Source organism: Leucoraja erinacea, chromosome 3 (genome assembly GCF_028641065.1).
Source record: "Leucoraja erinacea ecotype New England chromosome 3, Leri_hhj_1, whole genome shotgun sequence".
Classification (NCBI taxonomy): Eukaryota; Metazoa; Chordata; class Chondrichthyes; order Rajiformes; family Rajidae; genus Leucoraja; species Leucoraja erinaceus.
Window position 1 is genome coordinate 56,989,742 of NC_073379.1, and position 17,291 is coordinate 57,007,032.

General features: G+C 39.8%; 1 protein-coding gene across 3 annotated transcripts in view; it reads right to left on the reverse strand.

Annotated features, from left to right (window-relative positions):
* Positions 1-17,291, reverse strand: part of slc24a2 (solute carrier family 24 member 2) — a 211,196-nt gene that overhangs the window by 23,948 nt on the left and 169,957 nt on the right. For 2 of the 3 annotated variants that reach the window (XM_055632762.1, XM_055632764.1), the window contains 2 exons: positions 16,109-16,159; positions 3,318-3,416 (listed from right to left, as the gene is read on the reverse strand). In XM_055632762.1, the coding sequence (XP_055488737.1) occupies positions 3,318-3,416; positions 16,109-16,159 (150 nt within the window). The remainder of the gene's footprint in view (positions 1-3,317; positions 3,417-16,108; positions 16,160-17,291) is intronic. The other variant, XM_055632763.1, reaches the window with a different exon arrangement.

Here is a 17,291-nt window from a genome sequence, read left to right on the forward strand (position 1 = left end):
CACCTCAGATAATATATGTAGAAATTTAATCTTACATTGATTTGTAGCATTTAAACATCATTTGTTGATTTCCAAGAATGAATTATTTATTTGCATAAAAATAACCCACTAGGTTGTTACGGTGGTGCAGTGATAAAGTTGCTGCCTTACAGTGCTTGCAGTTTGATCCTGACTTCAGGTGCTGTCTGTATGGAGTTTGTACGTTCTCCCCGTGATCATGTGGGTTTTCTCCGGGAACTTCGCTTTCCTCCCACACTCCAAAGACGTACAGGTTTGTAGGTTAATTGGCTTGGTATAAGTGTAAATTGTCCCTAGTGTGTGTAAGATGGTGTTAATGTGCAGGGATCGCTGGTCGGTGTGGACTCGGTGGGTCGAAGGGCCTTTTTCCACGCTGTATCTCTAAAACAAAAAAACCTTAAAAGACTAGTTTGTGTCTATTGCTACCATTATGAAATGTAACTGATTTCTACCCTGCTTATTGTCAAGATTTGAATCATAAATTCCAACACTAATTGGAACGCATCCTATTGGGTTGTATCACAGCTTGTTTCAGACCACCTTGTCTATGTCGACCAAGTTAGCATATTGGTCTAGTCTCATCTGCCTGCATTTGGCCCATATCCCTCTAAACCCTTCCTATCCATAAATCTATTCAAATGTCCTTTGAAATTTGAAATTGTATTGGCTTGTTTAGGTTCTTCTGGCAGCTCATTCCAGATATAGTTGAATACTCTCTGAGTGTAAAAGTTGCCCTTGAGGTCCCTCTCAAATCTTTCCCCTCTTATCCCCTCTTCTGTTAAGTAGATATGAAAGCATGAAAACATGTACCATCATATTTAAGAGCAATTCTTCCCCATTGATATCAGGTTACTGAATGGTCGACCCATAACCTAGGATCTTCCAACCTGGATACTTCCAAGAGAGAGCTAAATAGGGCTCTTAAAGATAGTGGAGTCAGGCGATTTGGGGAGAAGGCAGGAATGGGGTACTGATTGGGGATGATCAGCCATGATCACATTGAATAGCGCTGCTGGCTCGAAGGCTGAATGGCCTACTCCTGCACCTATTATCTATTGTCCATTGTCTATGCCTCACTGTGGATCTTGGACATTTTCTCTGGAATTGTAACACTATAATTTGTGACACTATATTCTGCACTTTGTATTTTTCTCTTTGCACTATCAATTGTATTTGTGAATGGCCTGATTGTTTTCTGTACAGTTTGATTTTGGATGGATGGCACACAAACAGACCTTTTCACTGTGTCTCAGTACATATGACAATAATAAACCAATACCAGTAAAATACTGATGTGATCTGACCCATTTTTGAATCTACAATGGGGCAGTTGACATGGGGGATGATACGTTCCTCATTGTTACTGACTCTTACCCTTAACCTTCTTTTGGCATTGATTGTTACGAGGCTGAAATTTCTGACTGTGTTTACTTGCAGTAAATGGAATATCTTTCCGTATCCTTTCAGGCTGAGTAACCACTTTAAAGAATGGATGCGTCAGGATGTTAAGAATGGGAATTATATCGGACTTGAAAAGGAATATTACACCTTTGCTAGGCCTCATGTATCTCTTGACAGTTTCCAAAATAGACACAGCAAAGAGCAGGGAGCAGAGTGACTTGCCTGTCCATCCTCAAATGGCTTACACTGCAGGCTTATGATCTTTCACTGGAACCTTCTCAACTAGAACCAGAGTTCAAGGAAGTGTCAGGAAAAATGCCTGCAACTTTCAGCTTGAATTTAATTTGTGTCAGAGATAATGGACCAATGTACTAACAAGACATTGATGAGCAATGGGACCACCTTCTTATTAACTAGTGAGATTAAAGGGCTTTGAAATCAAAAATAAAACCTGTGATTTGCATTCACGTGTCCAATGCATGAATGTATAATAGAACCTGGAACGGTGGAGTGGGCAACTTATGCCTGGATGCCATATCTGGGATTTTCATTCTCGCTGGTGTGGTTTGCACCTTTCATCTGCTACAGCACACAGTGCCTTTGTTCTGTACTTCTGTGTGGCTAAAGGAAGTCTCTGCAAACAGGCACCAGGCTCGTGCTGGGAACAACTTCTAATCAAGAAATGTTTTAAATCTAGTTTCAAATAAATACCCTTTGAAGATACTGACAAAGCCTAGCTTTAAGGCCAATCAGAGAATGAATTGGAAAAAAAGGATAGAAAATGACTGCAGTTCCAGCATGTGAAAATACTGGTGCATTATGTTTCATAATAATCAGAGGGATTAACTGATTAAAGCACTCGAGTGCTGGTTTTAAAAAAATCAATTTTTCATCGGAAGTCTCCACCCTGCCAATATATTTTGCTCATTCCTATTTCCCCTTGAGATTGCAGTGGTGAACTATCTTCTTGAACTGCTGCAGTCTGCACAAACTCCCCAAATACTGCTGGTAGCAGGATAAAGAATGACTCAGCTAGAATGAAAGACCAACAGTAGGCTTCCTGCTCACTAAAACTATAGGTGTGTGTATGTATGTATATGTTAGTGTGTGTGTGTGTGTGTGTGTGTGTGTGTGTGTGTGTGTGTGTGTAGTGTGTGTGTGTGTGTGTGTGTGTGTGTGTATAACTGTGTGTATAACTGTGTGCGTGTGTGTGTGTGTGTGTGTGTGTGTGTGCGCGCGCGCATAACTGTGTGAGTAAAACATTCAAATAAAGCTTTATGATCACACTGAGTCAAAGGCTCCAGATAGAAAATCATTTGAAAACTTTAAAAGGTAAAAAGACACATCCTTGGGAAACATGGATGTTAGCAACAATGAAGAAATTAATATGTATTTATTTATGTTTTAAATGGTGAGCTTCCACATCTAACAGAATGTAGGAGCAGGTTGGATTGGTGTAATTATCTCTCTGGTTCATAAGCAAGTAAAATAATTTGTTGATGCTGGAAACATGAAATAAAAGTATTAACTTCCAGAATACTAAACAAATCAGTGAGCATCCAGAGAAAGAGGGAGGAAAGGTTTACATTTCAGGCAAACCATATTGCTAAAACAAAATACATTACTGCACAATATACATTTTTTGAGTTAAATCCAAATCTCGTAGCAGTAAAATCTGTACTTCATATTGGGCCATATTGCAGCACTTTGAAGGGCATTAGCTTATCTAAATACACCAGCAAATGACAACTGTGGATTAATAAAACAACATTGATTTTACATTTGCATTCTGCTTTAGTAGAGCTGAAAAGGACTGAAAACAAACGTTGTATTAATTTCAGTTTTTGTCATACATTTTGTAACAGAATTGCAACAGCTCTTGGTTTGGATAGCCTTACCTGTGTGATTATGAGTGCTATTGGATTTCTCACCGTCATCTACATTACATTTGTTTTTGGCCAGTTTGTGAAGTATTGAAGCTCTGTGACGAAATTTACCTGCAACAAAGAGAGGGATGAGTGTTACTTTTGCTTCGTGTTTGAAAATTCACCGCAGTGGAGTGAGCCATGAATATCTCCATTTCTAATCATCCCTCCACATTTTGTACAACTGGAGACATTTTACGACATTTTAACATACCCACAGAGACAGGAGCAGAGAGTAGTTAAAACAGGACAGCTTCAATTTCCAATCCTAATTTTCCAATTGAACACAGTGGATTTATTTGCATGCTGTCAGGACCTGGTATTAAATGCAAAATTGTGTCTTATTCATACAAAGGATCCTGATTTCCCTCCTCTCACTCTGAAATGGATAGCCTCCACACTCCCCATTTCCATAACCACAAGGCCCTTACAAAAGCATCCCCCAGCCAACTCCCAAGCAAGGGCTTGCAATTTACAGATACCACAGGTAGAATCTGCTGCTCTGATGTCACATCCCTGCTGTCTACCACAGTTCTCACTGTTATCTGCCCAAAATGGGCAAACAGATGTCTGCCAAATAGGGCCAGCAGTTAAAATCTGCCAGTTCAGTCCTGCTGGTTTCCTGCCAGATGCAAGAATATTGTTCATTGTTAAAAACAATTATATCCCTGGAACAATACTGATTTTAATGAATAATCCAAAGAACTGATGACATTGTAGTGCATTAGGAATAAATCAAAATAATTGGCCTTAATAATAAAAAAAACATTTTGGATTGCACAGACATAATTTCCAAATCACTTGTAATATTTTAAATATTTACGCATTACTGTGGAATTGACGCATACAAATGATGAGTTTGAAGGCATGAATGATGAAAGACAATTTACTTCATTTACATGGATGAAATAGGGGTAACATGAGGGGGAACTTCTTTACTCAGAGAGTGGTAGCGGTGTGGAATGAGCTTCCAGCGGCAGTGGTGTCGGCAGGTTCGTTGGTATCATTTAAAAATAAATTGGATAGGCATATGGATGAGAAGGGAATGGAGGGTTATGGTATGAGTGCAGGCAGGTGGAACTAAGGGAAAAAAGTTGTTCGGCATGGACTTGTAGGGCCGAGATGGCCTGTTTCCATGCTGTAATTGTTATATGGTTATATGGTTATATGATCCCCTAGAACTTACCATTATTTCTATATTTGTTATTGAGTTTTCAAAGGTTAAATCATGTTGAACGAACGATGTTTACAAAATATTACATTCCCACCCACCCTGTTGCTGAGAGGGGGTTCCAACTTGATGTCAAAGGGCTAATATCAGTTGCAGTCATAAAATAAATTCACCAGTTTCTCACTGGCATTCAAGAATAAATGCCAGGGAGTTTACATAGAAACATAGAGAATAGGTGCAGGAGGAGGCCATTTGGTCCTTCGAGCCAGCACCGCCATTCATTGTGATCATGGCTGATCATCCACAATCAGTAGCCCGTGCCTGCCTTCTCCCCATACCCCTTGATTCTGCTTGTCCCAAGAGCTCTATCTAACTCTCTTTTAAATTCATCCAGTGAATTGGCCTCCAATGACTTCCGTGGCAGCGAATTCCACAAATTCACAACACTCTGGGTGAAAAAGTTTTTTCTCATCTTAGTTTTAAATGGCCTCCCATTTATTCATAGATTGTGGCCCCTAGTTCTGGGCTCCCCCAACATTGGGAACATTTTTCCTGCATCTAGTTTTTAAGGTCTACTTAACATTTAAACAGGGCTGCAGCCATTTGTAATTCTGCCTTGTTAGCTGATAAGTTTGAGGAAAGGACAAATCATTCTTGAGATCAAAGGATAGTGTTCCACAACAGTTGGGACAGGTTTGAATTGCCCGCAGCAGTCTTACCCCAGGGTTGTCGGCCTGTCAAACCTCATTCCAAGACAAGTGTATCACATGGCCCTTAGTTCATGCTGAGAGAATGCAATTTTTCAGCTTCATATAGTGCACAAGATTACATAGAACCTTTTGAAGGAAGAAATTATCTTAATATGTTAAGAAACAGTTTTGCTTCAAGAACATTTGATGCCATGCATCCTTTGTCTGCAATGTGGCCTTGCTGTGTATTTTCCTTCATAATGCAGACTGTAAAAGCAATTCTCCTTAAATTTTAGCTGCAGTTGTAAAAGGACCAAAGATACAGGTATGGGGACATGCATGGATGCCCTTTAACATTCCTGTGGGATGTACACAGAAACAATGCAACATAGGGAATGATATTAACATGATCAAACCTCCAAACAGAAATCATGTCATGGTTAGATATAGAGCTCCAGGTGCTGCTCTGTGCCATTTCTGCTTTGATCCTTTTGTTCACAATAAAACCCTGACCACCATTGTGAACAATACCATTGGAGATACAAGGAACAGTAGATGCTGGTTTACAAAACAAGACACAAAGTGCTGGAGTAACTCAGCAGGTCAGGCAGCATCTCTGGAGAGCATGGATAGGTGACATTTCAGGTCAGGACTCATCTCCAGATCAAGAAGGGTCCTGACTCGAAACATCATCTATCATGCTCTCCAGAGATGCTGCCTGACTTATTGAGTTACTATAGCACACTGTGTATATTATTCAGTGCCATTGCACCTCAATGATCTCAAAGAGGAAAGACAATGACAAGTCGGGGAATATGATGACTCTTACACTAATACTTGTCCAGAAGCTAGCATAGTCCACAAATTTACCTTCCAAGAGACCAATATCCATATCAGGGCCTACTCGTGTTATGCATTAACTATACATCACCAAGGATGACCCTGAAGTACTGCATTCAATGAAAAAAATGTGTGCCGTTGCAATTATACATTGAATAACCACAGATAAATTAATTACAAGTGAACTTCAAAACCACTTCAGCCTCAACAACTCTGTTATATTGTTCCTTTCTGAATTGCAAATCCAAATTTATCTTTTATGCCTTTTCACTGCTGCTTAGGTTTCCTTCTAGTGTTTTTACCTTAGGCTTTGAGTATGAATGAGTATTTCTTTCCCACAAACTAGTGCCAACTATTGGCATTCATAATGACAAGCTATCTTTTCTTTTCAGCAGAGCAGTTCAATTAAACCCGAACCGTCTATTTCTCTGTCAGCTGCTAATTAAAACCAGCCACACTTGGAGCAATTACATATTGCCGTGAGTAACACATTTTGCTCGTTTTGCCACTGTGTACTGATTTAATTGCTGTTTCACTTCTTTGCTGGCAGGAGTCCATGGAGAAGCTTGGCAAGAAGTGAACAAATATGAGAACTGACTTGTGCCAAATGTCATACATTTATAGCCACACCAAGCAGTTGTTCAGTATTGAAATCATGGGGAAATATTTGCATGTTAACTTTAGTAAACAATAAGTCTAATTTTATCTCATTATTTATAATAAATACTCTCCTATGTTGCTGTTACATATTATGCTATATGTCATGAAGTATTCCATAATTATATTGTAATCAATTAGAATGACAATGCATTTCGTTGTCTCTGTACTGTACACTGACAATGACAATTAAAATTGAATCTGAATCTGAATTCATTCTGCATTGGTTATGTTATTATTACCATAAAAATCCAATAAAATCAAATTTAATCAGATGAAGCCATTTTTGTACTCAGATTCCTGACACCCCTCAACCTTTAAATTTTGTTTACTCAGATTTACTGCTTCACCAGATTTTTCTTTTCAGCCATTTATTCAGCCTAACTTTCCATCAAGAAAGGATATTTTGTGTTATTTTGGTCATAAGATATAAGATTATGGTTAATAAAGATGAGAGAGAAACTTTCCTTGTTTCAGTTGTTTTTAAATGAGCAAAGAAACATCATTAGTGTGTAGGAAGGAACTGCAGATGCTGGTTTAAACTGAAGATAGACGCAAAATGCTGGCATAACTCAGCGGGACAGGGAGCATCTCTGGAGAGAATGAATGGGTGACATTTTGGGTCAAGACCCTTCTTCAGAAAACAGTCTATCTGTTTAAACATCACCAGTCTTGTGGCCAAGTGCTCTGGAAGACTTTGCTGCATTGCACTTATAGTGGCAGATTTTCATATCTTTCAGGTCCGAAGTAGAGGTGGTTGAAAACATCAAGTTTCTAGGAGTAAATATCACTCGCAATTTGTCCTGGACTAACCATATCAAAGCAATGGCCAAAAAAGTACACCACACCTCTACTTCCTCAGAAGGCTTAGGAAGTTTAGCATGTCCCCAACATGTCTCACTAATTTCACCAGATTCACCGTAGAAATAATTTTATCAGAATGCATCACAGCATGATTTGGGAACAGCTCCATCTAAGATCACAAGAAATTGCAGAGAATTGTGGACGCAGCCCAGACCATCACCAGCACACCATCCTCCCTTCTGTTAACTCCATTTATACCTCACCCTGCTTCAACAAGGCCATCAGCATAATCAAGGATGAGTCTCACCCTGGACACTCCCTCTTCTCATGGGAAAATGCATTCCTCCAGAATCAGTCACAGTTTCTTCCCAGCTGTTATCAGGCAACAGAACTATCCTACCACCAACAAGACAGCGGTCCTGAGCTACCACTTACCCCTCGGATTATCTTTAATTGCTCTTTATTGGACTTTATTTTGCACTAAACATTATTCCCATGATCCTGTATCTGTACACTGTGGATGGGTTGATTATAGTCATACAGTCATTACGCTGACTGGATTGCACATGGCAAAAAAGCTTTTCACTACACCTTGGTACACATGACAATAAACTATACTAAATGTAGACAATATGATGAAGATAGACACAAAATGCTGGAGTAACTCAGCAGGACAGGCAGCAGCATCTCTGGATAGAAGGAATGGATGACATTTCAGGTTGAGACCTTCCTTCAGACACTGGGTGAGTCAGTAGGAATAGCAGGGAGTTTACTTTGTTTCCTCTCATTGCTGCGCTCTTTTTCAGATCCGTGTGTTTGGTGTCTTTTGGTACTTCCCTTACAAATGGAATGAAAGATTCCTTTACTTGCTGCTTTGAGGAGACTAATATTACAGCAGATATTTGAGCTTTTATGGCACAGGAGATCTCTAACAAGCATGCGGTGGTCAATAAAGAACTACTCCACCTAGTGACCATTTCCAGGTCATGGCTCTTCAGGAACACATCCAAGTAAATTTGCCATGGGTTTCTGCTTCTATCAACCATTCATGTAGCGAATCCCTGCCTGATCATTGCCACCCTTCGATAAAATTCTATCAATTAATTTTAAATCAATGCTCACTGTCACTTGTTGCTCTGCTAAGGGATACAAATTATTTTTATTTTATTCACCTCAATTACCTTCTCCCTCAGCTGTCTCTTTTCCAAAGAGAACAATCATAATGTATTAAATCGTTTCTTCCTATGCTTTTATCACCCTGGCAACATTCTTGTACATCTGTGCAAACTCCAGTACAAACATGTCTTTTGTTTAATAAGGTGACCAGAACTGTACATTGTTTATGATAGTTACGAATTAGTTACTGTAGTTAAGAAGGACCCAAAACGACCCAAAACGTCAACCATCCTTTTTCTTTAGAGATGCTGCCTGACCCATTGAGTTACTCCAGCACTTTGTGTCTATATTCCGTATGTACCTGTAGTTTATCAAGTTTTCAATTGCTGATCATTTTTAAACATATGTTCCAGGAATATCTTCAGAGCCAAAGTAGAAACCATCACTCAACTATGCACTTTGTGGACAGTCTATGGCTGCCTGTGGAACACTCATAACTAAAGATGGAAAATATAAATCACAAACTGAGGGCTGTGGAAAATACTTGAAAGAAACTAAAGGAATTGCAAACGTTGCCACAATAAACCAACCATAATCTGGTAGAAAAAAATTACAACATTTGAAAAGTTCAGGGAATACATTGAAATAACTCAAGAAAATCCAAGTTCTATTTACACTCTGGGTATGAAGATAGGTCTCGACCTGAAACGCCACCCATTCCTTCTCTCCAGGGATGCTGCCTATCCCGCTGAGTTACTCCAGCATTTTGTGTCTACCTTCTATTTACACTCAGCAATTAACAAGGCATGGAACAGACTGCCACCATCAAAGTGAGTGCTGAATGACCGAAGGATTTAAATAAAAACCTGCAGGAGTGACATCTGATTCATCCATGATTAAAAAGGTTCAAGCTTGAAACAAAAACAATAGGAGACAATTATGACTGACTGACATCAGGACAAGCTCAGTGGGCTGATTATCCTATTATTCTTAATGCTGATATATTAAATAATAAATGATCTCCTTACATTATTTTTCACTGTAAAAATATATATATATTTGGTCACAGAGAGGATTAATGGAAAGATCCATTCCCGAGAACAACCAAATTAATTTTAATATTTTCCTGCATGATGAACATTGAGTGGAAATTTACCAGCCTCTAAAATTAGTTATTCCTTGGGGTACAAAGTAGATGGCAAAATGACATGCTAGTTTGTCAATTGCATCAATCACAAAATCATGCCCTGTTGCCTTAAAAAACCTCTTGTTTTGGAGACACAGTGCAGCTGCACTTTAATTTCACTTCACCGTACGTAGTTGTTCTTTCTCCGAGTGGTTCCTCAACAGGCTCTTAATTCCTTTTGCAACAAGTGGATTCAGCCCAGAAATGCCAGCAAGATATTGCCTTCCCATTTCTTAAACACCTTTCAATACTGAAAAAAGTGAGAAGGACAGATATTTTTCTTCCTGCAGTGTGATCAAGTTGCTTCATGGGTCGTCCATTGAGATTGACTATGTCTTATTTTGCTCAGGCTTTATGGATTCTGAAGCGACTGTGCAAACTTTTCCACACAGGTGTCCTTACGGTGGCGGGATGGTTGGGTAGTTTGTTAGGTTGTGTGCTCCTTCTTCCATTTATGTATGGCTTCTGTATGCTCCCAATGCATGGACTTGGGGATTTCAATACCATCCAGAATGCTCTTTCAATACTTTGAGTGGTTCTGAGCCATGGATTTCCTAAAACCAGTGGGGATGTAACATTTTTTGTTCCAAGGAAACTTTGAGCACATCCTTGAATCTTGTCCTCCTCATGATGGAATTTGAAATTACATTTCTGAAACAATCATTCAGAACTCTGACAGCTGGTCCAGCAGTGTAGCCACTATGTTCCTGCATTGTCCCACACCACTGCTTCATGTCTTAATGGACTGGATGCTGGAACCATTGTCGAATGCAGAGACTTGGGAGAGTCTGCTGCATTTCTCTGGGCTTGGCAGAACCAAGAAAGCTGGAAGTTTCAAGCATGTGAATAACAGCTGGGCTGCAGGACGCTCTCTCCAAACCACCCTTCAGTGTTTCCTCTGCAGTGCACCGTGGAAGAACTGGACGCATGCCACAAACAAAAGCACTGACCTCTGAACAACTATGCTGCAAAATGCTAAGGCACTATTGATGTTAAATGAGACAGATGGCCATTCAGTAGACAATAGACAATTGACAATAGATGCAGGAGTAGGCCATTCAGCACTTTGAGCCAGTAACGCCATTCAATGTGATCATGGCTGATCATCCCCAATCAGTACCCCGTTCCGGCCTCCTCCACATATCCCCTGACTCCGTTATCTTTAAGAGCCCTATCTAGCTCTCTCTTGAAAGTAGGCAACCATGAATATTTTGCAAAGAAAGAGATAAAGCATACACCATGAAAGAGGTTGAACTGGGAAAGGGATCCTGGAGCCTTATTGGATTTAAATGCTCAAAATATCGAAGCATTGCACACCAGGCATTAGAAAAGCCAAAAGGACATCAGTCTCCATTAACAAACTAAAAGACAGCACCTCTACCACAGTACCCATTTTTGACAGCTGCGAAACAACAGCTATTTAGTACCAAATGCAATACAAGAAAAGGTACAGTGCTAGTACTCAGTTTTGCAGTCCGGATTATTGGGAATAACGGAAAAACTAAGCAGGAATGGGAAGCAGAAGAAATTGGTGAGCATTTGCCCTTTAACTGAATGTTAAAACTTACTAATTAAATAGAAGGAAACGTCCACCCAGACCATGCCAGCTTTAGTTCTCCTCTAAATTTGCAAGGCTCAATGTTCAAGTAATATATTTGTCAGGCTGAACGTTTAAGCAACATGTTGAATATGTTAATTAAGGAGTTAACATCCACTGGAGAGCCCTTCCTGAAATTGGGATGACCTAAGCAAGTTGGCAGGGGGCAGGAAGTGTTGCGAACTGGCTCCATGGCAGGTCTGAAGACCTTTAGATGTCTGCAGTGCTCACAGCAAATGAGGTCCACCAGGGAACTATTGCCAGCAGCAGATCTTCATAATGTGATGATGATAGGCATCAGCGAGATGGGTATTGAGGGGCTACTGGGGATCAGCATGAGTAAAGGATGGTTTCTACTCAGCAGGGCATGAGAACCCGTGAGAGCAACACATGTCCTCTTTCATCTTTTTGATAACTGTATGCTATCAATTCAGCAGATGGATTTGATTGTGGTTCTAACATCAAAATTAACCCACGGAAATGATTAAAGTTTAATTTCTAATGGGTTGCGAATGGAAATTAATTTCAATTTTGTTGTAGGTAGACAAAAATGTTGGAGAAACTCAGCGGGTGAGGCAGAATCTAAGGAGCAAAGGAATAGGCGACGTTTCGGGTCGAGACCCTTCTTCAGACTGATGTGGGTGGGGGGCGGGAACAAGAAAGGAAAAGGCGGAGACAGTGGGCTGTGGGAGAGCTGGGAAGGCGAAGGGAAGGAGAGGAGAAAGCAAGGACTACCTGAAATTGGAGGTCAATGTTCATACCGCTGGGGTGTAAACTACCCAAGCAAAATATGAGGTGCTGCTCCTCCAATTTGCGGTGGGACTCACTCTGGCCATGGAGGAGGCCCAGGACAGAAAGGTCAGATTCGGAATGGGAGGGGGAGTTGAAGTGTTGAGCCACCAGGAGATCAGGTTGGTTAGTGCGAACTGAGCGAAGGTGTTGGGCGAAGCGATCACCAAGCCTGCGCTTGGTCTCACCGATGTAGAGCAGTTGACACCTAGAATCGCAGATGCAATAGTTGAGGTTGGAGGAGGTGCAGGTGAACCTCTGCCTCACCTGGAAAGACGGCTTGGGTCCTTGGATGGAGTCGAGGGGGGAGGTAAAGCGACAAATGTAGCATTTCCTGCAGTTGCAAGGAAAGGTACCAGGGGATGGGGGGGGTTTGGGTTGGAAGGGACAAATTGACCAGGGAGTTACGGAGGTAATGGAAGGGGAGAAGATGGGAAGATGTGGCCAGTGGTGGTATCCCGTTCGAGGTGGCGAAAATGTCAGAGGATTATATGTTGTATGTGACGGCTGGTAGGGTGGAAGTTGTGGACAAGGGTGACTCTGTCCTTGTTACAAGTGAGGGGGATGGGGAGTGCGATCGGAGCTACGGGATATAGAGGAGACCTTGGTGAGATCTATAGTCCAAGAGGGGAACCCCCCGTTCGCTGATGAATGAGGACAAGAAAGAGAATGGAGCGGCTGGGCTTGTACACTCTGGAGATTAGAAGGATGAGAGGGGATCTTATTGAAACATATAAGATTGTTAAGGGTTTGGACACGCTGGAGGCAGGAAACATGTTCCCGATGTTGGGGGAGTCCAGAACCAGGGGCCACAGTTTAAAAATAAGGGGTAAGCCATTTAGAACGGAGACGAGGAAACACTTTTTCTCACAGAGAGTTGTGAGTGTGTGGAATTCTCTGCCTCAGAGGCAGGTTCTCTGGATGCATTCAAGAGAGAGCTGGATAGGGCTCTTAAAGATAGTGGTCAGGGGATATAGGGGAAAAGGCAGGAATGGGGTACTGATTGGGGATGATCAACCATGATCACATTGAATGATGGTGCTGGCTCGAAGGGCTGAATGGCCTGCACCTATTGTCTATTGTCTATCTCAGATGCCCTGGTTTGGAACACCTCATCCTGGGTGCAGATGTGGCATAGACAGAGGAATTGGGAGTCGGGGATAGAGACCTTACAGGAAGCAGGGTGGGAAGAAGTATAGTTCAGAGAGCCATGGGAGTTGGTGGGTTCAGTTTCCACCATCAGCAGTTTATATTCATACAATTATATCGAAATAACATGACAAATGTCACAGACTAAATCATTTTCTATATTATAACAAGCCTTGCCTAGGTGCTACAAGAAAGCTGGACTGGACAAAATTAAACGTTTACTGTACCACAAACCTTATCTATGGACAAGGAAGGAAATTACAATGTGGAAAATCAATTAGTTCGTGGGATTTAACAAGTTATCAGGATATAACTCCACATCTACCACTACCAGCAAGGCTGACTATGCAATTAAATTGTTAAAGTATTCAGGTAGTCAATTTAGCAGTTGAAAAGCAATGAACATTTGGTATTATTAGGTATTGACATTTCCTAGTCTTGTTGCTTATTTCTGCACAAATTGTCTGTATATTAACGGAGTGAACAAAAGGTAACTTGAGTGACATCAAGGGAATTACTCAAAGTATCCTTAATTTCAATACAACTAATAAAGTAAGTATTACTTATCTGCAGTGTACATTAAATATTACTAAGCATATGGCAAGAAACAATATGTGAATGTATTTACAGTTGTGCAGTCACTTAGGTCTTGCACAATAAATTTGCTCAAGTGTTTTCAAAGCAGCTTGCTTGAACAAAAGAGGTTATTTTGGAACCACATCTTCTAAATACTTCAGTTTATGAACAGGAAACTCGATGAACTGAAAAGCAGCATGAAATGGGCAGCACATTGCAATGTACACCTGAAGTTAAAGGTCTGATGTAAATTGGGTCTTCCCTCATCAGTTTTTGAAAAGTCAATGGATTCATGTAGAAATAGTTGTTGCCGAACATAAAAGTCGCCAAACACACATCACTACAGAATGGATATGAATAACACAATTGCCAATTTTGAATCAAAATGTGGAAGATTTTACTATAAGAGCATCTAAACAGAAAGACCAACTGACAATTAAATAGAAAAATGTTAATTCATGTCATCACAGTTAAACAGGAAATCCAGGCAAAATGCATGGTCTACTCATTAAAATTAGTACGCACAAATATTGTAATTGTACACATAGAATAGAAACATAGAAACATAGAAAATAGGTGCAGGAGGAGGCCATTCGGCCCTTCGAGCCAGCACTGCCATTCATTGTGATCATGGCTGATCGTCCCCAATGAATAACCCATGCCTGCCTTCTCCCCATATCCCTTGACTCCACTAGCCCCTAGAGCTCTATCTAACTCTCTCTTAAATCCATCCAGTGATTTGGCCTCCACTGCCCTTTGTGGCAGGGAATTCCATAAATTCACAACTCAACTCTCTGGGTGAAAAGGTTTTTTCTCACCTCAGTCTTAAATGACCTCCCCTTTATTCTAAGACTGTGGCCCTTGGTTCTGGACTCGCCCAACATTGGGAACTTTTTCCTGCATCTAGCTTGTCCAGTCCCTTTATAATTGTATATGTTTCTATAAGATCCCCCTCATCCTTCTAAACTCCAGTGAATACAAGCCTAGTCTTTTCAATCTTTCCTCATATGACAGTCCCGCCATCCCAGGGATCAATCTCGTAAACCTACGCTGCACTGCCTCAATCACAAGGATGTCCTTCCTCAAATTAGGAGACCAAATCCTGTCAAATACAAACTATTCTTTTCTTATCCTGCAAGTACCAAATTTGTCATATTAATGCTTATGAAAATAGATTTTCTATGTATAACATTCATTCATAATATACTACACCCCTCAAGGCAGTGTAATGTGTCCCTTGATTAAACATTAATATATTAATTTCTGACTAGGGCTCATCACTAATGGTTTCCATTTACCATGCAGAAGCTTTGTTATGTCCCAAACCATCAGTTTTCAAACCCTACGAGCAAGACTGCTAATTTGAAATCAGCTAGTACCAAATTAGGAGCAAATGTTTCTTAGAATTGCATTAAGGTCTCTGTGGATTGGACCTTGACAGCCAGTTAATACAGAACACTTTCATCTTACTGTAGAATGCAATATATAACACACAGATGTGGCAGATCTCTTCATAGATGGGGATCAAATGGAATCAAACAAAACTGCAATCAAATCTAATCAGTTAATGAAATACAAATGGCAAATCAGCATTATCAAAAAGCCAAACGTTGCTTTTAGTTTACCCGCAACTAATTTGGTTACAGGTGAGAAATATGACATTGTAGAGCCCAACCTCACAAACACATACATGCACGGATGAATATACGCCTGGATATGCCTTCACGCCCACATAGACACATTTGCACTCACACCCGCGAACACACATACACACTCACATATACACATTCTCACACTCACTTTCACACCCACTCTTGTTGGAAAATTACCTAATCGCAGAGGTAGAAAGGTAGAGGTTATCTTTTTTATTGAAAAATGGAGTTCACTTGAAAACACGGAAGAAGTGAGGCAAACAAAGTGATTGAAATACTTTTAAACAAGAACACCAGTTCAATTTTGTATAAAAATATTTTTTACCATCATCGCATTTACATTTTCTATATCAGTACAATGTTCAACAGCACAAAAACAAACAAAACAACGTATACATAAAGATGTAGTGACGATCAGGAAAAATGTTAGATGAAATAATGAGACAAAACATTATTATAATTATATTTTTATTGTAATAAAGAATGTATATGATCATGACTATACAGAAAATGTAACAGAGAGAGATGAAGTTCTTACCTTCTTCTGTCATTGAGTCATAATATTTTAGTTTTCCATATGCTCCAAGTTCTACAACATCACAGTAAAAAAAAGACAAATGAGCAAAATGCAAAAAAAGAGATTAAAAAATCAGGAAGCAGCAGAATGCATTTTCAGGTGGCACACACATGTGCTTTAAATATCAGGTCACCAGGGGATTGAAGTTCAGCGGTGAATGGTAAAATATGAAATTTGGAATATTGCTGCAACAGATTCATCAATATTCAAATTAGGAAAGCAGATGAACATCTTAAACAAAAGCACATTTCACACTGTTGAAAGGGCACAATTTAATCATTGTGCACAAACTTCTGTAGCTGGCAGAAAATGATATCCAATGATTCCCTATAATATGCCGATTTTTGTCTTTTCTCAGTGGTAATTCCCCAGGGCCAGCCTTCCAAAAGAACTATAGTTAGTCCATTCCACTGAATGATTTTAAAGCACCTTATTTTTGGAGACTTTTATGCTAATCAAATTATATGTTATAAGATTCTGTAGACAATTAAGTTATATAAAAAAGTGAAATCAAACCTCTCTGAAATCAAGCCCCCTATTTAATAAACTGAGCTGTTTACATTCATCACACAGAGTTCCTAGATTTGCCAGTGAACCAAGCATTAATGAAAAATCAGCCACAGAAAAAAAAAATAATGTTGGAAGTTCTGTCTTTCTTATAGATTGGATGAACCATTTATTTCCTTCTTATTTGTATCATGGAAAACAGGTCTAACCATTTCCAGTTGTTTTCTACAATTAAAAGTTTGGAATTTTATGTCTTGCCATTAAACGAGGATAATGATTTTTTTTCACACAAGGAAGTACAAAGTATTAAGACACACATTCAAAACATTGCATAACAATCTCAATTAAATAAAATTGTCTACATTTTATGTAATTGCCTGAGTTTTTTTTTTGTTCACTGTTAAAGCCAATACCTTGCAAAAATGCATACGCACAAAATGTCAATCCATTTCCAGGATTTATGGTTTTAACTTGTTTTAGTTAGCCAATGCTTTCACTCCAAATTGGATTATTCTAATATTAAAACCAGTCCAGGATAAAAGCATTAACTACTTTAAGTTTAGTTTAGTTTAGTTTAGAGATACAACACGGAAACAGGCCCTTCGGCACACGCCGACCAGCAATCCCTGCACATTAA